This window comes from Euprymna scolopes, chromosome 29 (genome assembly GCF_053919585.1).
Source record: "Euprymna scolopes isolate OS-2025 chromosome 29, ASM5391958v1, whole genome shotgun sequence".
NCBI lineage: Eukaryota > Metazoa > Mollusca > Cephalopoda > Sepiida > Sepiolidae > Euprymna > Euprymna scolopes.
In genome coordinates this window covers 49782217-49807584 of record NC_136510.1, presented here as the reverse complement: position 1 = coordinate 49807584, position 25368 = coordinate 49782217, and the positions used below count along the sequence as shown (strand labels likewise).

Here is a 25368-nt window from a genome sequence, read left to right as displayed (position 1 = left end):
GTGGAGAAAAAAAGATCTGCTCGACTTACCGATCTTCTGGAAATTTCAGGAAATGATTTTGTAATTGTTCGTAAAGAGGATAAATTCCTTCAATATCCAAATCGTCTAAATATTGGACTGAAAGAATTTTTTCAAGAATACAGCCAGATGGAAAATTAAATTTCTCTGGAAAAAAAAAAAGACATTTTTTTTAATACAAAATAATGCCTTTTAAGTCTGTTCATCGGTCATTTGAAGGCTTCAAAACTGCTTAACAGAATTGCACAAAATTGTGTTTGCATCATCCAAACAGTGACTATGTCATAAGCGAGGTAAACATTTTACAACTAATACAAGTGCAACATTGATTTCCCAGCATCCTTGGTACATTATTATTTTTGTTATACTAAATGCAAGTTGATCAATGTTCATTTCTCTAAGGCTTTTTCCTATATGGTTTAATAGCATAAAATACATACTAGTTCTAGAATTGAGTGATGTTTGAAAAAAAAAAAAAAAGAAAAAAAAAAGGTTTTAATTGTTATAATTAGCATAATTAACAGTCAACAGAACAAGTTGCATATCTCTCGTTCATTGCTGTTGATTCAGCAACTTTCTAATATTTTTTAATGTTTCTACAAGCAGTTACGGAAGTAGTAATACTTTTTCTATGTCATCATCTAATTTACATATGTATGTCTGTACAAACCACAAACATGTATATTAGATGGAAACAGAAGTCTGTATTAGAATAAAAATATTCCTATATAATAATACTTTCTTACAATAATATGGAAATAAAGAGACTTATTTTTAGTTTTGAAATAATATCTTGAAACCATATATTACAATTCATGAATTTTCTAATGAAATAAAAGTAGAATACCCAACATCTCTAACAGATAAAGTATCATTTCTCATACTAACAGTCACAGTAAAGTTAATAAGTTAATACTTTACATGAACAATGTATCTGTTTTTATATACTGCCTATATACATGAGTTCAGTAATAAAGTTTACTAATTTGCATATTTCTGGACAAAAAAAAAGAATCTTTTATTAATTAAATATGCTTTGTTATTTTTTTAATTTAATGACTGTTTTTGAGTTTAATATAAAAAATAGTTCTGTTAAAGGATATCGTTTTATTTTGTGGATAAATGTTTTTGCAAGTCAATAGAATTCAGAAATGCCAATGATGGTGGAGATTCTACTTTCTTGGTAATGATGACAGCATACTTATGCACCACCATTCTTTGAATGAATTGATTTATTCCTTTTTTTTTTACGGTTATTATTTAAAACATAAATAAATTTGTATAAAAATTACCAAAATGTTAAGGTTTTTCTATTCATATGAACTAATGTGAAAGTACTTCAGAAATAAAAAAGTGGACCTTGGGTTTACTTTCAGCAGCCATGTACTCTTGTTTCTCTTAATTTGTCCTTTAGTTCTCACATTCCATGATCGATATTTCTGACAAAAGGGGAAGAACTGCTGTTTTCTGGGTCAGAATCTATGTATCAAACACTTATTGTTTAGTTTTTGACTTCAAAATTATATTTTTTTTAACTCCTTACATTAGGTGGCATCAGGTTTTGTCTGAGGTAATTTCTATAAAAAGTATTTGCTTTGTGTTTACAACATTTAAATGTAAATTCTTTAAAAGTTTTGTTTCAAGTATTCAAGTAGAGAACTTTGAGAAGCGACGGCGATCTTGCAGAGCCATATTGTGTGTATATATCTTAGATGTGTGCGTGTGTGTGTGTATATACATATCTTAGATGTGTGTGTATGTATACATGTTAGATGTGTGTGTGTGTGTGTATACATATCTTAAATGTGTGTGTGCGTGTGTATACATATCTTAGATGTGTGTGTGCATGTGTATACATATCTTAAATGTGTGTGTGTGCGTGTGTATATAAGTACATAACATCATAGTCTGTGGTGCTAGGCTAGGAATAGTCGATTCGTTTGTCTACCTTGGTAGTTCTCTGTCAAGGGATAGCTCTCTCGGCACTGAAATCCACAGACGAATTCAGAAAGTCACTGTAGCTTTTGGAAGGTTGGAGAATAGAGTGTGATCTGACCATGGCATTACAGACAGGACAAGGTTCTGAATTTACAAGACCTGTGTACTAACCACACTGTTGTATTCATCCGAGACATGGACATTGCATCAGACACATTAAATGGCTTGAACGATTTCATCAAAAATGCTTGAGGGGTATCTATAACATCAAGAGGCAAGCACAAGTACCCGACACTGAAGTCCTTGTGAAAGCATGTTGCTCTAGTGTTGAGACCCTTGTAATCAGATTTAATATGCGTTGGGTGGGCCACGTTGTTTGAATGAAAGATTGTAGGCTACCAAAACAAATTTTTTATGGGGAGCTGGAAAATGACAAGCGCCCTCAACATAAGCCTAGGAAGAGGTTCAGGGACTGTACAAAGAACAATTTAAAAGTCCTGCAAATCAACATAGATACATAAGAACTTACTCTACCAAGGCCGAAGTGGTGAAAGCTTGTACGTGAAAAATGTGATGCTCTAAAGAAAAGAAAGCAGGACCACAGCAATCTGAAGCGAGAGCTTCACAAAGGTTTAATTAATGGTCTTAACTATGACACACACAGCTGGAAATGCAACAGTCATGAACGAGTGCTTCTGTCAAAAGCTGGCTACATCAACCATCTTAAGTCACACAAAACTCCGGTTCAGGTCAACTTTGTACCTATTAGTCCGAACCAAATGATCTGTTTAATATGCAGCAAAGTTTGCAAGTCTACTGCTGGTCTGAGAAGACATGATTGTTCATAGGAATGCCCTTCAACCTCCAGAGGGAGTCAACTCAGTGGAAATTGCTCAATTTGTCACATCTGCTTTAAGATGTGCAAATCTGCAGCAGGACTGCAGAGTCATCTAAGATGGCATGGATGACAAGATGGGGAGAACTCAATGTGATGGTGATCATCTGGAAAGATGCAGCAATTATCATATAATGTATGTATGGAGTATTGTTGTCATATTTGGACTGGTGCATCTGCTACTAGTCTCTCACTCTTAGACAAGGTTCAAAAGAGAGTCACCAACCTGATAGGTCCTGAACTGTCATCTAAGCTTCAGCCTCTGTCCCATCAACAAAATGTAGCATCCCTCTGCCTGTTCTACAAGTACTTTAACGGTGAATGCTCCGACGAACTGCAAGCACTTGTACCCCCCCCTCGACGTAAATACCCCCGACAAACCCGACAAGCAGCAAAATCCCACCCCTTCACAGTTGAAATCCCTAGATGTAAGAGAGCCTTCTACTCCAGTAGTTTCTTCCCCAGAACCACTAGACTTTGGAATTCCCTTCCGGGTTCCTGCTTCTCCAACTGTACCGACATGCAGAAGTTTAAGTGTGGGTTAAGCTTCAGTTGTGTGGGTTAAGCTCCCAAACTACTTAATCATTACAGATTTTTAAATATACCTTCTAAGTGAAATAGTGGAGAATGTGGGTTACATTTAGTTGAATTCAGTCAAAACCTTCCCTTGAAAATAAGCGTATTTATGGATTCAAAAACTACTGGTCAAATTCTTATAAAATTTCAAACACAGATCATAGTCATAAAAGGGAGTGTAATGTACCATGTTCTATTTCCTTTTTAGGAGAGCAGAAAGGGTAAAAAAAACCCTCCTTTAAAAATAAATGTATTCATTAAAGTTATTCCCAATAGAGCTAATGGCAGATATTATGAAAGAAAAGTAAGATGATCTTTTTTTTTATTTTTTTTTAGTATCTTATAATACCAGTTTTGAGGTTTACCTACAAAAGGATGCAACTAAAATAACTAATATCATTAGTCTTTTAAAATAAAAATAAATAATTGGAACAAATATGTTGAAGAGAACAATTTTTAATGAAAACGGTTGTTTTTTTTTTATGGGCTTCATTTTTTATGGTAAAAAATTCAAATCAAGCCTTAAAAAAATTGAGTTTTCCTTTTAAGAGAATGCAGGTTTCAAAACAGGCATTTTTTTTTCCTTACACAAATTTGGAAAATTTATTAAATTATTATAACACACATTTGGGGGTGGAATACATTGTCATCTCAAGGTTTAAATATAAGTTTCTTTTAAACTATCGGGTTTTTTTTTGCAAAGTTAAAACTAATATTATTATAACTGTTACATTTTTTATAGCACTGCATACTTCTAAATCAAATACTTATAGTTAAAAAATGTTACTACAATTTTCAACCTATAAAAAAGCATGAAATTTTTAAACATTTCAAGAGATTCAATAATCTTGAACAAATACCAATGTAAGTTTTTTAACTTACCATTTTCGGAAGTTTCACTGTAGCTACTATTTAAACAATGCTGATTTTGATCTCGACCTTTATTGGGCCCATTTTGCACAGGTGACCAAGAGGTCATAGGACAATGCAAAGCATCCACTACAAGATCAATAAACACATCTACACTGCTGAAATATAAAAAAAGAATAAAATAAAATATGCATCAGGTGGAACTCACACCTTTGACAAAAAAAAAAATATAAATACATATAGAACAAACAGACATGCTGTTTTAAAAAACATGCTTCTAGATACAAACATACAAGCTGTTTTAAAAACACGCTTCTAGATACAAACAGACATGCTGTTTTAAAAACACGCTTCTAGATACAAACAGAAAAAAAGAAAACAAATTATTTTTTTTAATTAATGTTGGATTTCAAATCTTTCACTAGAGAAATAGTTAAGTTTCTGTCTCTTTTTTTTCCTTGGAAGTAAAAAATCCATTCTGGTGTTGTTGTTATTGAGATTGTAATGGTTGGCAACTGTATATAAGAACTTTCTAGTTTTTAAAAAGTTTTATTAAATCAAAAAGGCATGTGTTGCCAATTATGAAGTTGAAAATGAGTCGACTCTCAAAAGCATTTTCAATAAAGTGAAAAATATAGAACAGAAAAACCGTTTTAAAAAACACGTTTTTAATGCAAAAAAAATTTCTCTGATGAGGGATTTTAAATCCAAAATTAATTAGTTAAAAAAAAACAAGAAAATATTTTTATTTGTATCTAAAAGTGTGTTTTTAAAATACGTTGTTTTGGAAGAACCTTTCATTTGTACTTAAAAAAGGTACTGAATCAGATTTTTATGTCTTTAGTGTTTTTTTTTCTTTGTTCCCTTGCAACAGTACCAGACAATCTGTAGGTCTGAGAGGTTTGAAATGTAACGACACAGTTAAAAAGTAATGGCTACAATACGGTTTTGTTTGGAGGAAGAATCCTTCTGTTGAAGCACTGACCGAGACTACATGACTGACACTAAAAGTCAGTGTTGAAATAAAGATCAAAATCCAGATGAAAACAAGTAGATGATTTACATCCCATGCAGTGAATGTACGCAGGCACACGTTTACAAATATGCAGAAAAAAGACTCCATTGTAGGAAGTAATCAATAAGAAGAAAAAATACTGATATTAAATTATTAGGTACTTACTTTTTTTTATTTGCATTTTCATCTGTACGTATTTGTTTACCAAAAAAACTTTCCAAAACTTTCGTAAGATCTTCTTTTAAATATTCACTATAAACTTCTTCTCCATTCTGGGAAAAAAAGAAACATTTTTTCACTCAGAAAAAAATTAGTTCCATTATATATATATATATTAAAGTATATCTATGAAAAGTAAGATACATAGAGGCGACCACAGGAAATCATCAGGCTAAAAGCACAGAATTATTGCTATTGATTGCTTTTATATCTAAATAGTGTTTACTCTAGTTAACTAACCAATTGTATTCATTGTTATTACTTTCTCTGAGGCTATTTTCACATACACACTATATATATATATATATATATATATATATATATATATATATATATATTTTGTGTACAGAAAGTTGTTAGTTGAGACAGGTCATTGGTACCGTCGGTTTCAAGCCCGATAATAAGGCCCGTTTAAGGTATCCTTATCGAGCTCTCTTCAGCCAATATTCGTCTATCTTATAACCGGAAGTGTGAAGTATATATACCTCGCGAATCCACGTTCAAATCTCGTTTTGTTTAATCCCCCCCTTTTTTTTTTTTCTATCTATATATATATCTATACATATATATACATATATATATATATATATATATATATATATATATCGGGTAATGTAATACCTAATTTTCAACTTTGAATTATTTAAATTTAAGATCTAATTTCGAAAAAATGTTTTTTTTATATGAATCGATTTTAATTTGAACCCCATTTAATTTTAAAATCTCTTTCCTTATGTGTAAAAACTTTAAAATCTGTATTGGTATCGGTTAAAAACTTAAAAATTCGTTTAATTATATCGAACATTTAAAAATTTCTAAAAATACGTTTAAAGTTTTAAAAAATATATTTTTAATTATATCGAATCACGTTTAAAAATTTCGAAATACGTTTAAAAATTATTTTTTAAAAAACCAAATCTTTCAAGGTTTGGGGAAGTGAGTATTTATCTATCCTAAGTGATTTCCCTAGTTTATTAACATTATTATATTTTTCTATAGTTTTAAATTCGAAATAGATTATAAATTACATTTATAAAATATAATATATATATATATGACATTAATTAAAAATCTATAATATAATTGCGATTAAAATCCAAGTTTACCGACTAATTATTTATGTATTTACAATTTTTTTTCCTTATATATATATATATATAAAAAACAACATCTAAGTGTTGTTCTTTTCATTGATCCAACACTTAGATGTTGTTTTTTATATATATATATATATAAGGAAAAAAAATTGTAAATACATAAATAATTAGTCGGTAAACTTGGATTTTAATCGCAATTATATTATAGATTTTTAATTAATGTCATATATATATATATTATATTTTATAAATGTAATTTATAATCTATTTCGAATTTAAAACTATAGAAAAATATAATAATGTTAATAAACTAGGGAAATCACTTAGGATAGATAAATACTCACTTCCCCAAACCTTGAAAGATTTGGTTTTTTAAAAAATAATTTTTAAACGTATTTCGAAATTTTTAAACGTGATTCGATATAATTAAAAATATATTTTTTAAAACTTTAAACGTATTTTTAGAAATTTTTAAATGTTCGATATAATTAAACGAATTTTTAAGTTTTTAACCGATACCAATACAGATTTTAAAGTTTTTACACATAAGGAAAGAGATTTTAAAATTAAATGGGGTTCAAATTAAAATCGATTCATATAAAAAAAACATTTTTTCGAAATTAGATCTTAAATTTAAATAATTCAAAGTTGAAAATTAGGTATTACATTACCCGATATATATATATATATATATATATATATATATGTATATATATGTATAGATATATATATAGATAGAAAAAAAAAAAAAAAAAAAAAAAAAAAAAAAAAAAGGGGGGGATTAAACAAAACGAGATTTGAACGTGGATTCGCGAGGTATATATACTTCACACTTCCGGTTATAAGATAGACGAATATTGGCTGAAGAGAGCTCGATAAGGATACCTTAAACGGGCCTTATTATCGGGCTTGAAACCGACGGTACCAATGACCTGTCTCAACTAACAACTTTCTGTACACAAAATATAAGTACGCTCTTAAAATTTGGATTTTCCTTTTAATTGAGCACTCTGCTGGAATTCTTTTTCCAAAAAAACTAATCATATATATATATATATATATATATATATATATATATAGAGAGAGAGAGAGAGAGAGAGAGAGAGAGTGAAAGTATACAGTAAAGATTTTATTGCATCTTGGGGAAAGATCTTAATATCTCCATAGGTTGATTATGCATAATTTTGTCTAATAAAAGGATTGTTGCTTTTCAAAATAAGGACACTATCAATGTTTATTGATAAAATGCATTACAGTTGAGTGTCAGAGATAGAAAATTAGTGTAAAAGAGGGGAAAGCCAAAGGTGATGCCGAAATTAAAGAGATATTTTTTTGTTTTTAACTTTCTTTTTCTAATTACCTCTAATGAAATTTGTTTGAAAACTTTATTACTTAAAAAAACACCTTTAAAAAATAATTGCTTGGTTGAAGTGTAATTAAGTAATGTAATTGCAAAACAAAAAACTTTTGTTGTATTAATACCCCCCCCCACACACACACACACAAAAACCTTGGTTTGTCAATTTAAGTAATCTGATGAGTGTAAAATTATTTTTCATGATAAAAAATTATTTTTCATAATGATAAAAATTATGGCGCTTCTTCATTATAATAGTGCCATTCGAAATATTCAATTTCAAGTAAATTAAATGGTATCTACTTAATTATCATATTGCAGTAATGAACATATCCAATAATTGTAAAAAAAACAATAAGTAGAAAATTATTAATGAAAACAGTTTTCAAAGAATATTAGTAAAAATTGAATAGTTTTCAGAAAATAATTACCTCCCTTGTTACAATTTGAACTCCCGGTTTTCTATTCTTTTTTTTTTTTTTTTTTTTTAGGTGTGCACTACATTAAATATATTTGATCAAGATCAAAGTGTAGTATCTGTTCTTCAGATGCTGCACTTCCATTTTCTTGTTCTCTTTCGGTGGAGGATCAGTCCTTCACGACTGAGACAATTTTTTATTTTTTTACCTTTTCTCCACTTTAAAAAACGACCCTGGTGTCTAACTCTGTCCCATGGAGAGGCATAGTAAATAGGTACATTAAATATATTTCCTTTTTTATAATGCTTCTTTATCGTATTAAATTCCATACTAAGATTACTCAGCCATCCTACAAACGGAAATAGAAACTGTATCTAAAACTGTTCTCAAAAGTTCTTTTTATTCAAAAATTAGTAATTGATATACATTTTTTTTTTTCAAGAAATTTAACGTTTCATTTAATTCCAGTAATTTATGAGTATGCTAAACATTGTAAATATATTTTTGTATAAATGTTAAATTCATAAAAACTTGTTAGGTGATAAACATGACATTAACTGGATAAATGTAAGCGCAAAAATAATTGCATTACACTTTGGGAGTTCCCGTAGATAGAGTTACGTCCCTTGAATCAGAGTTACCTTCTTCCAAATATATTCAAAAATTGAAAGACAATGCAATGATCTCCATTGCAAACAGTCTGGCAGTTTGTCCATAGTATTGGTACGAGTTACTTTCTACTATTTTGTTTTTCTGCATGTTCAATTGCAAAGAAATCTTTCTAGTTCGACAATTTTGAATACATTTTTTGAAAATAATTAATGTTTCTTTTGTTTCAATTAGAATAAATATATCCTTCACTGTATAATAAAGACCAATGTGTATTTAGTTGTGCCTAAATATGTTTTCAAATTTTTGAGATAAAGATTAATAATTTGTATCATTGCGAATACTTTTTCAGCTTTGATGTTATTCTTCCATTGTTTCAATCCCCGATTTTCTTCAGGTACACGGTGTCGAAATTTGTAATTGTATACTACAAGGAGCGTGCAATAAGTAATGCCCCTGATCCACTTCCCATAGCAGTAGAGCAACGAAACTTCGCACAGTTATTAGTCTTTCTCTACATAGGAACCACCCAGAGTTATGCATTTCTCCCATAGTTTGATGCAGCTCTGGAGACCGTTTTTGTAGAACACCCCAGGTTGGTCCTCCAACCACGACGTGACTTCAGAAATCAAGGCTGCATCATCTGAGAAACACTTTCCTTTAAAAAATAACTTCATGGCTGGGAAGATGTGAAAGTCAGAGGGTGCAAGGTCAGGAGAGTAGGGAGGATGGCGAAGGATATCATAACCACACGCCCATGTTTCTGATCTGGCGTAATGCGAATTGTGGATTGGAGCATTGTCCTGCAGGAGGAGGGTACCTTTGCTGATCTTGCCCTGCCTCTTGATAACTTCCCTTAATTTCCTCAAATGTGAAGCATAATAGGCTCCTGTAATTGTGGTACCCTTTGCCAGGAAATCTGTCATCACTACTCCGTCCTGGTCTCAGAAGACTGTGAGCATGACCTTGTCAGCAGAGGGCTGCACCCTTGTCTTCTTTGGAGGTGGTGAGTCCAAGTGCTTCCACTGCATTGACTGGGTTTTGGTCTCTGAATCATAGTGATGGACCCAGGTTTCATCCTGTGTAATCAGTCTTTTGAAAAACTTTGACTCATCTTCTTGGCAAATCTCCAAATTCATCCTTGAGCACTCGACGTGTTCTCGCTTCTGGAATGGTGTGAGCAACCTGGGAATCCATCTGGCAGACACCTTATGCATATACAAATGGTCATGAATGATAGTTTCTACAAACCCTGTACTAATGTTGACATCTTGGGCTATTTGGCGAATAGTAATATGCCGATATTCCAAAATGGCAGCCTCAACTTGATGGACAGATGCCTCATCAATGGCAGAAGGGGGGGGGGATCAGGTCTGGGAGCTGTTTCCACAGACTTCTAGCCATGTTTGAATTCATGATGCCAGCATTTTACAAGGTCATATGATGAGTCATTATCACCATAAGTTTCTTTCATTTCATCAAAAGTCTCCTGTGGTGTGCGTCCTTTCAAATACAAAAACTGGATCACTGCTCAATCTTCAACAGGCTCCATTTCACACCTGACTCAGTTCAAATACCTGTAAAACAGAAACCACAATTAGTTCAGAGCTGTAATTTGCTACATAACCCATAGAGATATAAATCATTGCACATGCAAAATTTAAGCTTGATCAGACAACTGGAAGTGGGTCAGGGGTATTACTTATTGCACACCCCTCGTAAGTATCAGTTATATAGTGTGGATTCAATTAAGAATACAATTACAAATAACTTAAGACTACTACTAGGTTATGACTGACAAAATAAGAACAAGCTACCACCATGGATTAAATAAAGGGTTTCATTAAAACTTCTATACAAATTCCAGTATTTGAAAAGATATACCTGAAGAAGATCAGTGATTACATTGGATGAAATGATGTGAGAACAACATCCAAGATGAGAACAATAATCCAAATATATTTATGCACACAACACACACTTCTACTTAGATATAAAAGGCACGTTGTGTGTGTGTGTGTGTGTGTGTGTTTGTAAGAGAGTTCATTCTCCACGGACTTCGAAACGGCTGGGACGATTTTTTTTTAAATTCATACAAATGTATCTGAGAGTGTTTTTAGGTAGGTTTGCATCAGATTGCCTCCAATAAGTATCGAAAATTGATAATCAAAAAATTCTAATTAAAGAATGAGCAGCCTGATTTTCACCAAAGTTAACATCCTTATACAACAGTGCATTTGAGTAGTATTATCACCACACAAGCAGAATGACTTGGCGTATAAAATAAATAGTAGGTTCTTTAATAAGACAGGGACATGTTCAAAATGAAGGTTTCCTTTCAGAACATAACTGAACCATGATACTGAACATTTGCATTACAAACTTTAATTCAAGTCATTATATAAAAATATATAAGTCAAACCATTATATAGGACAATAATTTAATAAAATCAATATTATGTTCGACTACAATGTATTGTGGACAAAGTCATTGCAGGGAGACATGTAAAGCTTCCTGTTGGTGCACAGTGATGGATCACCAACTAGAGTAAGCAATTAATTGATTTGATTGAAAAATGGGCGATTTCACTAATTTTGATGACAATAAAAGTATTGTTGATGCTCATTCAATCATGGGTAACGTAAAGTTTCCCTGCTTATATATATATATATATATATACACATGACTTGTATACAAAAAGTAATCAAATATTTTCTATAGTACCATAAGAAACAAGATAATGTAAATAATACTATTTAATAGCAAGCTAGTATCAAGAGATATCTCACCTTACAAATCTTTAAATTATTTTGTGGTGTGTTAAGCAGTGCGTGTATTGCATGACGTACTCGGGACCGTTTTCTGGAAAAAAGAAAATAGCTTTATGAAATATTATAGGCTGAAATATCAAACCTTTTGTGGATTATCTGCATAAGTATTAGACCCCATCACTGACCCCCCCCCCTTTTCTTTTCTACCTTCATTCTTTATTTCTACTACATTATTAGTTTTGGTGTGCACAAATAAACATGTGTGTAAACATAATAAAAAGTTGTCCTTTGAAATATTAACAGACTTTTTTCATTAAATCACTTTAATTATTCTATACTGATAATATCACTATCAACAAACTATTGCATATATATAAGAAAATATTGGAATCAACTTACAATGAATTGTACACACTAATTTATTAGAAACTGTTTATAAAATAAGAATGCAAGTATAGACATAGCTGTGTTTGGAAGTGTTCTGATCAATATATCTAGTGTATTTGAAAATATTTGTTATATCATTCAAATAGATACACCAAAGCTGTTTTCATATAATTATAGTTTTAAATATAGTTTGAATAAACAGAAAAACAATTTTCACATTTATTTAAATTAGAAAGTGAATTATGTTTTTTGAATCCGTCATGGCCAATGGTTTCATGCCTGAGCAAACATCAGATAACTTAAAACAATATTCTGTAATGCTATAGTATCTGGTTTTAGGCTATTTGGTAATTTCTCAAAGTGTGATGACATTGGTTATGACAGATTAGAAATACACGCAATTTATTCAATTACTATACTGCTCTATCTGGCATTAGGAGTTTTATATAATTGTAAATCCAAACTTTTGAGCAAATTTTAAAAACTAATATTCCTGAAAGATTGCTGGCCAATGTTTCGTCAGGGTTGACTCCAATCACCATAGACAACCCACCAGAAATATTTGTTGTGTTCATTGTAATTTGTAGGTTAATAACTGGCTTTTCAATACAGAAATTGGTATTCCCAAATGTTCACCCATCTAAGTATTGACCAGGTTCAACATCACTTAATTTTCGTGGTCTTACAATCATCAGAAATGCATTAATAAATTCCATACCGTCTTTATACATTTGGATACAAATTATAACTTATCAAATTGAACAAAAAGCTTTTTGTCAATTTAAATGGTCGGTTATAGTCACTAACATATTAGTTTTATTTATTATTAAGAATTATTAAAAACACTTTTTGTGCTCCTTTTTTAAAAAGAATTATTAAAAACATTTTTTACAATCTTTTAAAACTATATTGGGAATAATATGCATTGGATAGGTTTTATTTATTATGTTTGAAATTTTGTTTTCAATAATTTTAGTTCTATACTTTCATAAACATATTTATTCTAAAGACTAATTGTGTTATTTTTATCTGTATAATTTTGTTAATCTTTATTGTATATTTTTCAATAATGGCCTTTTTTATATTTTGTTTCAATAAATCGTTTCAATAAACCCTGAAGAACAATAAAAGTGAGGGAACTGATTTGCCTTGTCACTGCTTCTGGTAAGCAGTATGCCAGAGGTTAGGAAGTACATTAGCTGACTATAACTAAATGGTGTGATATGCAATTTTTTGTTTGTGTTTTTAGAGACAAGAAACACAAATCATACTTTATTTAAAGATAAGAAAGCACTTAAAAATAACATCATAAAATTAAAATAATAAATATGAAACAAAAATAAGACATTACCCTGAGAATAAATCAAGGGGACAATAACTACTGGGTTTTAACCACATTCGTCTGCCCTGAAAAGATTCAGAAAAAAAGATTTCATTTTAGAAACTTACATTGGTTTGGTTATGTTATCGCTTATTAACCCTTTTTGGGTTATTTCATATTGAATCCGGTCATTTTGGCGAAAGGTTTCACGTTTCAAGTTCTTTATATCTTCAAATATTTATCCATAGTGTTTGGTTTGGTGGTTTTCTAGAGGAAAATTGTTTGTACAACATCGTTGAGCTTTGTAAAGGGAAAGGAAAAAACAATAACATCAATGTTTGGTGTTGTTTAGGTCAGGAAACTGGTATCTTCAGACAGCCTGATCTGGTAGCACTAGTAGAAACTTACGCATTCAAGTGTGTATATGTTAGCTTGAGAAAATAGTTTGTGCATTATGTTAAAGTAACTGAACAATATTAAAGTGTCTGCTGCATTCAGCCTATGTTACCAACATTTTTTTTTTTTTCCATCTGACTATGGTCTGTACCAACTAATGATATAACACTTTACGATTATTAGAATCATTTGATGAAGTTGAATTTTATTAATCAAATTTTAGGATTGGTACTTTGACCAAATCTGAAAGCTTGCAGGTGATTAGCAGACGATCATAGATGATTACGTTTTTTTTTTAAATGGTTATTTGTTTTTAATTTTTTTTTTTAATAAATTCTTGAATAATAAATATTTTAACATGGTGTACAGATGTCTTCAATATATATATAACATATTTCAGCTTTTTTTTTCTATGAATTCAAACATAAAATTATTATAAAATTATCACAAAATGACTTTTACAAACTCAATATTATTATCAAAATATATTTCTTAAAATAAAAAAAATTGTAAAGAACAAACCTATATTATATAAAAAAACAAAAAAAACAAATTCAAACAGTTGAAATTAAGCCAAGAAAGTCATGATCCTTGAGATTTGTGTGGATAAGGCAACATGAAAAAACACTTTCTCCTAAACTCCAGTTTTAGCAATAAGGTCAAAATTAAGACACAGTGTGCAGTGGGGGGGGGGGTCATTCTTTGATGAAACAAAAGTCATCTAACTCCCCTACCCATCTCATGAATCGCTTGAAGTCTTACCCTTGATGGTAAAATTAACATTTTTAGTTTTCAGAACAGATATTAGATAGAAAAAGAAGCCAAACAAGTTAGTGAAAGGAATTGAAACATAAAAAAAAGAAAGGAATAAAGAAATAAAATTCAGCAAAATTGCAATGAAAGAATAAGGAAGCCTCTAGCTATTTGACAGAAATCAGCTTTTCCTATAAAAAAAAAAAAAAAAAAAAGAGGCAGAGAACTCACATCTTTGATAAATGACAGGTAGATTGAATTCTATCTTTGTAACACCAAAATAACAAACCAAAACCATAAAATATGCTAAACAACAACAAAATATTGCAAAATTGACATAATATAGAACAGGCACAGGCAGGGATTTGTTGATGAGCCCAATATTGTTCAAAGACTGAAAATATAGTCAACAAAGTCCCTTCCCTAGCATCGAAATCACCCTGGATCAAGCATGTATTTTTATTATCACAGAGGAGACTGATACCCCTATAATTCAAGCAGAGTTTCCGACTATTGTGAAGAAGGATAAGATAATTGCTGTACTCCATTAGGAATGACCTTGGTCACCCACATCGCATTAAAGACACAATGTACCTACATGGAAAATACATCTACATGAGCTTGTATCATCCTGCTGCTTCCTCATTGGCAGGGTTGTGTTGCAGTCATACTCCTTTTCATCTAGCTCAGCATGGATTTCTGTCATTGGAATTAATGCTTTGTCTATTCTCATGTTATTATAATACTTTAGCCAGACTAGGTTTGATGTGGTTGAAACCCATCCATTGTTTGATAATGTTTACTATGGGAAATGATGGTTGACTTCATAATAAAAACAAAAACAAAAAAAGCAAACAAAAGAAAAAAAGTTAATACTATTAAATTATAATTACCTTTACTCGAGAACTCATACAAAATTTGCAGACTTTTAACTTAATCGGATGTTTAATGTGTTCGGATGTTGACAAAAATCCAGTTTTGGGCTGAAATTGGAAATGAAAAGAAAAAAAATGAATTTATAAAAAATATTTTCAAGAATGAATTATCATTTTTTTTTTCTATGTGTATCCATGAATCACTTTGTGTTTGATCGCTTACACACAAATTTAAAATTGTTTTCATCACAAAACAAAGTGAATGAACAGCACTTGGATCCAAAGCTACTAGAGTCTAGACCATGGTTTGTTCTTTGTATGCCAGGGTATGGCCTTTGTCCTGTTCAGTTTGAAAATATCCAACCTCTTTGCTTTCTCACCCTTTAAGAAAGGGTTTGTTTACTAATTGCCTGAGGTGCCCCTACCAGAAAATGCTGACGGAGCTGTCCAGACATTTTTTTGCAGGTCAGAGTGCTTTTCCTCAAGGGCATTGGCTTCTCAATCTCACTTTCCCAGCCTTATGTCACACTTTTCCACCATAGGGAGTTAAAATCAGACACATTATATTTTAAAGTTGTGCCAACATTTATCCATTGGTAAGGTCGGACAGTTAGTTGGTCATTATAGCACTACAATCAACCAGTTACTTGTCTTCAGCAGACAATCTGGATGGTGCCTCACCAAATAAACAGCTGAAATCTTATTGTATTGATGACACATAGCAGTAGTAGTAATTCATCATGGCTGTCACAATCAAATTAATTTATTACCTTTTCTTTATTTTTGTTACAGCTGTTTGTATGTCATATTGATTTCATCAGCCGCTGTTTCCTTTTTAATAGCTCTAGTTGTAAAAGTTATTAATAAATGAACAGGACAAAATCAGTTGGAGTATAACATTTCAGTTTTTTTTTTAATTATTCAATTTTTCTCTCGTGAATATGTATACCTTGGCATTACATAATAAGAGCAAAAGGAGTACCATTCAGAGACACCTCCACAGTTCAAAAAAAGAGAAAGATTTTATCAGGTTTATCCAGTACATTTCACTGGAGACTTCCTGTGATGCAACTTCCTGAAGACATTAGCTTATTTTTTATTTTATTTTTTTTAAACTAACTTCTAATGGAAAATTCCTTTTTACCATGTAGAAAATTCCATTCTAACATTATTTTAACACTTATCCAAATATTGCTGCATTATATTTAAGTTTAAATACCATTTCTACAGTTGATCTGTAATGCTTAAGTTTGAAATGCCATTTAATTGTTACATTCTGAGATAGATAGATCTAAAATAAGATAGTCTGAGTCATTATGTGTTGGATGACTTTTAGAAATAGACTTCCACGCTAAACTATCTCTGACCAGGTCTTTATTTATCCCTGTTTCTCTCATCACTTCTTCCCTTGCTTTACTTGGCCTTCCCCTGTGGGTTGATCCTGCTACTACAATTGTTCTAGATTTATTAACCCAAGAACTCTCATCTATTCTTTCAATGTGGCCATATCATCAAAGTTTCCTGTTCTGCATGCATCTCCCTATACTGTCCAGACTTAATCTTCTTCTGAGGTCATCAGATCCAAGTCTGTCTTTAACACTCACATTAGACATCTATTGTATCATTCTCATATTTTTCTGCATGCAACACAATCAGGTTTCGCTTTCATACATCACATTGTGTACACATGCCTGGATGACAGTTTACTCACTGAAAATCCTGGTCCATAAAAAATGGTTCAGATAAGGAAAGGATTTAAGTCTAAGATAATTTCAGAAATGGCCCTTTGAAATTTTGTAATTTCAATAATTCATTTTGAAAGAATTAATAAGAACTAGTTAAATCTGACCACTCTGAACTCCAAGCTGGAAAAAAGAATTAAAATTAAAAAATTGAAATGGAATGAACATTGTTATTTAATACATCCTCTGCAAAAAAAAAAAAAAAAAAAAAAAAAAAAACACACACAGACATCATGAATACTTTTGTTCCAGAATTCCTGCTACATTAAAAAATGAAAATAAAGAAAAATCTAACATGATGAAACAAAAATATTGTATTCTAAAAAGAATCATATAATTGATCAAGCAGTTTTATTTTTTTTTAAAGAAATTTTTTTAAGTAATTAATGAGAATTTGCATATTTTTAATTGTCATTGAATTATCTCCCCTTAGTTCCCGAGTTTGTTTTCAAAATGGCAGGCAAAACAGTCCTTGGTTACTTATAAAATTTAATTTTACTTGATCTTTTAGATATATTTTCGTTTCGTCACGGGTACGTACATCATACAGATTTTTTTTTTTTTTTTTTTAATATAAGAGGAATACTGGACAAGAACTATACTTTTTTGTATTCAGGTCGTTCACCTGTGATTGGATGCCTAATAAACAAAAACAAATAAGCAGCAGCAGCAGCTTAACCATTCATAGTCATAGTTAAAGGCAAAATTAAGGGCAGGATTAGGATTAGGACCAACAAACAAAGTCATTTAAAGTCATGTGATGTCCGTACCTAAAAATAAGTACTGCTATAACAACACTTATTTTAAATGTATGTGTGCAAATGAATACTCTTACTTTTATTTCAATGCTGATTGTAGATTGATGCTGAGCGGATGGGAGAGACTGAGGAACAGAGAGGCTGTCAGGCTTGAAGACATAACAAAAATCTGGCAATACAAGTGCTGATCGGGCTGCAAAATCTATATCCTTGCCTTTACGATGGGCTACAACAAAAGAACAGAAAATACATTTAGAATTGGTTTATAGAAATAAAAGGTGAATGCATATGCTTATTTGTGTTCTTGCAGAAATATTGGTTTAGTTGTTTTGTTTTATGGTATATCAATCCTTTTCCAGTTATTTAATGCTGAATCTAGTAATTTTGGAAAAAGATTTTAGGTTTCAAGTTCCTTATATCTTCAAATTCATAGTGTTTAGTTTGGTTGTTTTGTAGAGTAAAATTGTTTTTGTTTTTTGGCTTTACAGAACATAATAGAATTTTTCACAGAGAAAAGAAAAAAACAATAACATTAATGTTTAGTACATTTTAGTCAGGGAGTCGGTATCTTCAGATAGCCTGATCTGGTAGCACCAGATGCAAAAAATATTCTGACAAAAGAGTCATAAATAACAGTGAATATAACATTGGTTAGAACTATGATGTGTGAGATGACCATTTTGAATAATGGTGAAATTTTAGTAAAATTTATATATCACAAGTTGTTTAGGAATGTAAACCTGATGTATACATAATGAGAAATAAAGAATAACCAAAATAGAGAGAAAAAAAAAACTAATTGCTGGAAGGACAGGCTGAACATTATGAAGACAATATTTAACCACTGATAAAAAACGAACATGGCTCTATCCAAGTTTGTAGGCAAGATCTTTGAATGCACTCCTTAAACTATATCTGTTGAACACTTAATGTAGCAATACCACATCATTTTTTTCTTTACATAAAATAAATTCAAATCAAGCATTATTGAAAAGAACATAAAAAACAAAGAAATGTTATCTTTAGATTTTTTTTAAATCGGTTCATTAGAACTGGAGTTATGACTATTCAGAATATAAAAAAAAAAGCATGGTTCACTGGACATTTTGTCCGAAGTCAGTCTTATTCAAATGTATATAAGCTTCCGACTGAAAATGGTAGAAAATTTGCACAATTTACAAACTAATCCATCTTTAAAAAGCTGTATGAAATTTTGAACATATAACACCATGAAGGATCAGATGGCTGTATTTACGACCATCTCACTTGGTAACTTACAGACTAATTATGAAATATATGAAGACGTAAAACACGTATGTTTGAAAAGTCATCTACCACTCGCAGATATATCGTCGCGGTGTGTTTCATTGTTAATAGGTGGAATAAAACTGCAATTTCTTGGAATATGCAAATCACAATAAAAATATTAAAATACCATTTTCAAAAAAAATTTTATTTTGAATTCAGTCATATAAGTTTTATATTGATTGCCGTAGGAGAAATATACTAATTACTGATTTAAAAACTATGCCTGTCAGATTAAGTAGCAGAATGTGCCTTGTCCAGTGCTAAATGGTACGTCATTTGGTATTACTACTCAATGGTAATGTGCTCAGGGAAGTTAATACATGCATCAATGGAATGTGGCCCAAGTGGCGCACCACCACCAACATTCTGTGACTACACAAGATCAGTGACCATCTAAAGTCGAAGATCTACTGAACTGTTGTGAGACCTATTGCTTTGTGCAGCTCTATGTGTTTACTAACAAGGAAGGCTGAGCAAAGCTTCACCATGATGGAAACCAATATGTTCTACTCAATGCCTGAAATACCATGTCTGTAATGAGAATATCTGAAAAACAGTATGGTGTTGCAATATTTCAGGTCAAAATGAAGGAATGTTTGCTCAGATGATTTGGACATGTGCTGCAAACCAACAACAGTATTATCATGAAATTTGCCTTTTGCATTAAAAGTCACCAGAAAATGAAGAGTAGGCCAATGATAAAATGATACCCTACACAAACATTTCTCTAACTCGAACCAAGCCTGTATCAAGTGTCAAGCGGAGACAAAAATCCATCACTGCAGATCCCTGTTACAGCTTGGGATGCACACACAAAATATTTATTAAATAAAATGTTTACATATTAGATTTTCTCATACGAACAGTTTCATGCTGATGAACTGGCAAATATTCAATGGCATACCAATTTTTTTTCTTTTTCAAATGGTAACTTCACATCGGCAAGCAGCAGTAGCAACTCCTAAAATCCAAGCATTCCTCACCATGATAAGAATGATGGCAATGTGATTGTATCAAATATGTAGTCTAGAATTCTGGTTCATTGCAGTTCCAGCATCCAGCAGTATTAGGGCCACAATACATCTAATTAAGTTTTGGTGAAAATCCAAGAGAAGCAAACATTATGATCCATTGTTTCTGGTTGTCTCTGCATGTGGCAAGCAAGGACAGGTCAGGTGCAGAATCACAAACCTATGGAATAACAATGTTGCTTCTGTGCGTGTGCAACTACTTTTGTGTTCTAGGCCAAACCTTCCTGGACTTTGTATGCAGCCATTTAGCCTTGATGCTCTAGGTGTTGGACTTATAATTTGGAATCTTGCATGTATAACAAACAAATATGGTTAATGAACAAGACTTCATGCAGACCAGACAATCCTGAGGTATGAACTTCATGTGGTCTTTGCTAATCCTTTACCAAAAACGATGACTGAACAAAGAAAAATCAAATGACTCATTTGTCTTTTCGAAAGTGGCATCTGACTCAATCTCATCCGCCATTGGCTGGCAATGACATCAGCAAAGGCTTCAGTATGTATAACAAAATGATTACAATAATTGATTTTAAAATCATACTTGAACTGACTGTAGTGTTACAAAAGGGCTAATAATTCCTTCGGTCCCTTGGAAAAAAAGAAATATGATATTGAGACTTAAAACTTCTTGTGATTCCAGGGAAATATTGGTGGCAAAAGTTTCTAATATGTATTATAATTAGTGATACCTACCCAGAGTTTTCCAGAAGTAAAAGAAAAAAAAAAATGACCGACTTGCTTATGATGAAATGAAAAGTAATTTTGGTGACTTTGAAACAAGAATTAAAAAAATTGTTTGTAACTTGATCTTAAGTAAAGAGCAAATGATGTACAATTCATGTGGAAACTGTCCTTGTTTAAAAATATAAAGTGTTTTAGATATCTATTTTACAGAAGTCAAGAGAAATAACTCATGATATTACTTCCCTTCAATGTAGAAGAATATCCTGCAAATCAGGAGGATGGGGTGGGGGGTGGGGTCTCAACTTAAAAATGTTTTCTTAGTTAGAAAAATTATTTTCAGAGGGGGATCTGAAATATATTTGTGCCAATAACATACTAAAAGGAAGTAGAAGCAAAAAAAAAAAAATAGGCTAGTTAAAATCAAATATCAATCTGTCAAATTGATTGCTATTTTGAAAATCTGGTAAGATAACTTTATATGTTTAATAAAAATAAAAATATAATTACCAGGTCTGGCATCTTTCACAGCTCCATTTAGGGTCTCAGCAAAACCTGGAGGAATTTCTTTAAGCAACTGGAAACAAACAGAAAATTGAAAACTGCATTTTTTTTTTTATGTTTTAAATTTGATGTCAGCAAAAATGGAATGTTCATTTTGTCATTCATCAAGTTATATCAATGTTGGTGAGGATAATAGTTGAAAAAAAATTTAATTGGTGTTGCTATTTCAGAATTTTTGAGATGGGGATTGATAATGTGTATTATCTAAAGGCGTTAAATAGTAATAGATATGTTGCGAGTATATACCTGATGATTTGAGTTCCCACAGTGGTATTCACATGTACACGATATTTGAATTATGGAGTCAGTGAGTATACATCAAATGTCACCTCAACCTGGTAGCGAGATCATGGTGTCACATGGCTTAATCAGAGAGGGAGTAGAGAATGTTTTAACATTGATGAAAAATTAGGCAGTCAATAACTCCAAAGAACCATGGTCAGAATGCACATCTGTCACTGCCAGAAGAGAAGGCAATAATAACAGCCCAAGAGAAGGTCTTTTCTTCAAACTCTTCTTTATATTGTTATATCGTTCAGCTTTAATACCAGCAATAATTCACGCCTGGAGATTATCATGGAATGACAGAGAATTGCTGTAATTGAACATGGTAAGCACGAGCCATTTTTTTGAAGCCCACATATTTTAATTGGTTGGGACTTGTAAAAATTAGATATCCCCAACTAGGAAAGGTAACAGCATTACTTAGCCTTTTCACATATTTACACATGCATAGACCAGAGGGCGCTCAGATCTAATTATCTCCCTTTTTGCCATGCTAGAGTGCTGAAATCAGGACTATAAAAGCTGAAACTGAAAGAGATTCTCTCTTTTTTTCCTCTCTTTGCCCGAAACGTGTGCATAACACATGCAAAAAATCCATTTTCTTAACTTCTTCACACACACTCGGTCACAGAATGCTTAGTAAAAACTCCTGGGAACATATACCCGAACGAACAGTTGGGAATGATAACTACACTATTCACTATGACTACATAATCCCTACTGCTACATATCTTGAAAACGCAGCTGTTAAACCAGATATAGTGATTTGGGACAGAGCAAACAAAAAAGCGACCGTAATAGAGGTCAGTGTACCCAATGATACAGGGCTTAACAGAGTTGAGAGGGAAAAGATAACAAAGTATCAAGTATATCATGTATGATATGAAACGAAATTGGAAATTAAAAGACGTTTCAATTATACCAGTCATCATAGGAGCAACTGGGCTTATGAAAAAGAACTTTAAAAAGTACATAGCAAGCATATCCGGTGAACCAAGTGCAAGTGAAATACAAACGATTGCACTGAAAGGGACGGCTAGAATCCTGAAAAGATCTCTTGGTTGGACTCACTAAAATAGGGGTAAATGTCAGACATCTGGTTGGATGTCCCATCCCCTAGAAGAAAAAGTTTAAGAAAAATGGGAAAAAGAGAGAAATCTTACTAGATGGAGAGAGCTTATATGCCTACTAGACAATATTCTCAAGTGTTAAAGATCTTTCTGTGGAGGGGCTTGTCAGGACAACATGGCATGAGGATATTTTTCTCTACAAGTTAACTCTGACTACATATTCAAAATCACATAGTATTTGCGGCACATCTCAGTATAACTAACTCACACGGGCTTTTATAAGGAATGCTACACCTTTCCCAAATGATGTTACCTCAAGTAACAACATAAAGCTAGATACTCCATCAGACTAGATAAATTCCTGTCCTGGAATTCAGTAAAATCAAGAAACCACAAGACTACATACTTTAAATGGTCAATTGGGGGAGAGGAAAATTATGTTCTCAACTTCTTTACTGACTCAACATTTGAAGGGGAAAGGAGAACTTTAATGGAATATTCGAATATCTATGAATCTCATATAGAGATCAAAAGTTAGCCCCAGGAAGAGGGCCCTTGATTTTTGAGAACATCAATTGGAGTAAATTGAAACAAACAAAATATTAAAAAAAAAAAAAAAAAAAAAAAAAATCAAACTTTCTTGAACCTCTAAACTTATTTTTAGACACACAATCCAACTGGGAGTTGGTTTCACTATAAATATATGTTAATTAAATCATTAACTTCATTTCATTTCTTTTGTTTCACGTATTTGCTACATAATTAAGGGATGCTTCTTAAACGTTCGCAAACTCCACAGAAGGTAGAAGGTTCAATCCTTATTACAACCAATAATAACAAAGAATATCATAATAATTAACACTTCTATTCAGTCATGGTTGCTGGAATGAGAATAATCTATTTCTGTATATTAAATAAAGATTGCAGTGTGGAATTTCATATATGATTCCAGAGGTCAACAAAGATTCTGGAGTACAAAAAAATTCACCTAAAAAATCTGGTTCCTATTTACTTGCCTCCCCATGAGGGCAGAATTAGACACAAGGTCAGTTTTTAATGTGGGGGAAATCACCCAAAAGGGGCACTCTGGATAGTAACAAAAATTTTAATTGTTTCAGTCTAGAAGGATTTCTTCTCCACTGACCGAAGACAGAAAAGGTGAAATGTAGTATCAGAACAGATACTAAAGTCTGGTTTTATTGGCTGAAATATTGTGAAAATAACAGGTTATTGGATGTAGAATCCAATCATTTCTTGGTAAAAATTTTTATGGTTCAAATTCTTTATATCTTCAAATATTTATTCATAATGTTTTGTTTGATTTGGTTGTTTTATAAAGAAAAATTGTTGCCTTTTGTTTTGGGCTTTGCAGAACATGATTGAGTTTTGCACAGGCAAAGAAGCAAAAACAATAACATTAGTATTTGGTGAATTTTAGATCAGGAAGCTGGTATCTTCAGACAGCCTAATCTAGTAGTATGATAAAACAACCCAGATAAGATTGTGAATCATAGTGTGAATACACGAAACTAATGTTGCTGTATTTTGAAACTGACTGAAGATTGAATGCATTTAGAGAAAATGACTTATCTTTTGATATGCGTCCACAAACTATGGAATATTTGCATATGAAGTACTTGTAATTGATCATATAATAAGCATTGCATTAATGTTAGGAGTGTTGTTAAAAAGGTATTATAATTATTCAGAATAATATGGGATTTATTGATCAGAGATTTTTTCCTCTCTTTTGTTTATCAACAATTGTATCTTTTTATAGAAAGTGTCAGGTTGTTGGCCAAATACGCCTTCCTTTCTATTTCTCTGCTGGACTAAAGAATAGTTACAGTGGAACTGCTAGTTTCAAAAGCTTAATTAATCATCAGACACCCACACACTTGCACAATATATATGTAAGTGGTTTGGTGTAGTGGTTACAGGTGCAGACTATGGTATCCCAAGTTCGAGTTCAGTTGGAATTACGGCATCATTTTGACTATTAGTATCCTTAAGAAATGTATGAATCTATAGGGATGTGAGTAACCAATAAAAAAAAAACTCTAGAACTAAGATGAATTTCTCAACATGGGGGCCATGATCCTCCCACTAATTTTCTAATTTATGGGGGCAGGATGTTCACTCATAATTACCTAAAGAAATAAAGTCTCATGTTGGAAGGGATAGAGGAATGATTTAGCAAAGGTGTTAATCTAAAATACCTTTCTTTATTATTTATACTGTTATGTGTTGATATGTTTTAAAGGGAACAGAAAGACATTCGTTGATGAAAAAGTCTTCTACCTGCTCTACTCATGAATAGTTTGAAGTATAATAAAAAATTTTAATTTCCAGAAAGGGAATGAGAGGCAAGGCAAGGAAGACAGAGAGAGTGCGTGTGTATATATATAT

General features: G+C 31.7%; 1 protein-coding gene across 3 annotated transcripts in view; it reads right to left on the bottom strand.

Moving 5' to 3' along the window:
- The window catches only part of LOC145252647 (inositol-pentakisphosphate 2-kinase-like), a 152276-nt gene that overhangs the window by 7087 nt on the left and 119821 nt on the right, over positions 1 to 25368 (bottom strand). For 2 of the 3 annotated variants that reach the window (XM_080112385.1, XM_080112388.1), the window contains 8 exons: positions 21551 to 21617; positions 18095 to 18243; positions 15536 to 15625; positions 13524 to 13579; positions 11804 to 11876; positions 5478 to 5584; positions 4310 to 4455; positions 30 to 165 (listed from right to left, as the gene is read on the bottom strand). In XM_080112385.1, coding sequence (XP_079968511.1) covers positions 30 to 165; positions 4310 to 4455; positions 5478 to 5584; positions 11804 to 11876; positions 13524 to 13579; positions 15536 to 15625; positions 18095 to 18243; positions 21551 to 21617 — 824 coding nt within the window. Of the gene's footprint in view, positions 1 to 29; positions 166 to 4309; positions 4456 to 5477; positions 5585 to 11803; positions 11877 to 13523; positions 13580 to 15535; positions 15626 to 18094; positions 18244 to 21550; positions 21643 to 25368 lie in introns of all 3 variants that reach the window. The other variant, XM_080112389.1, reaches the window with a different exon arrangement.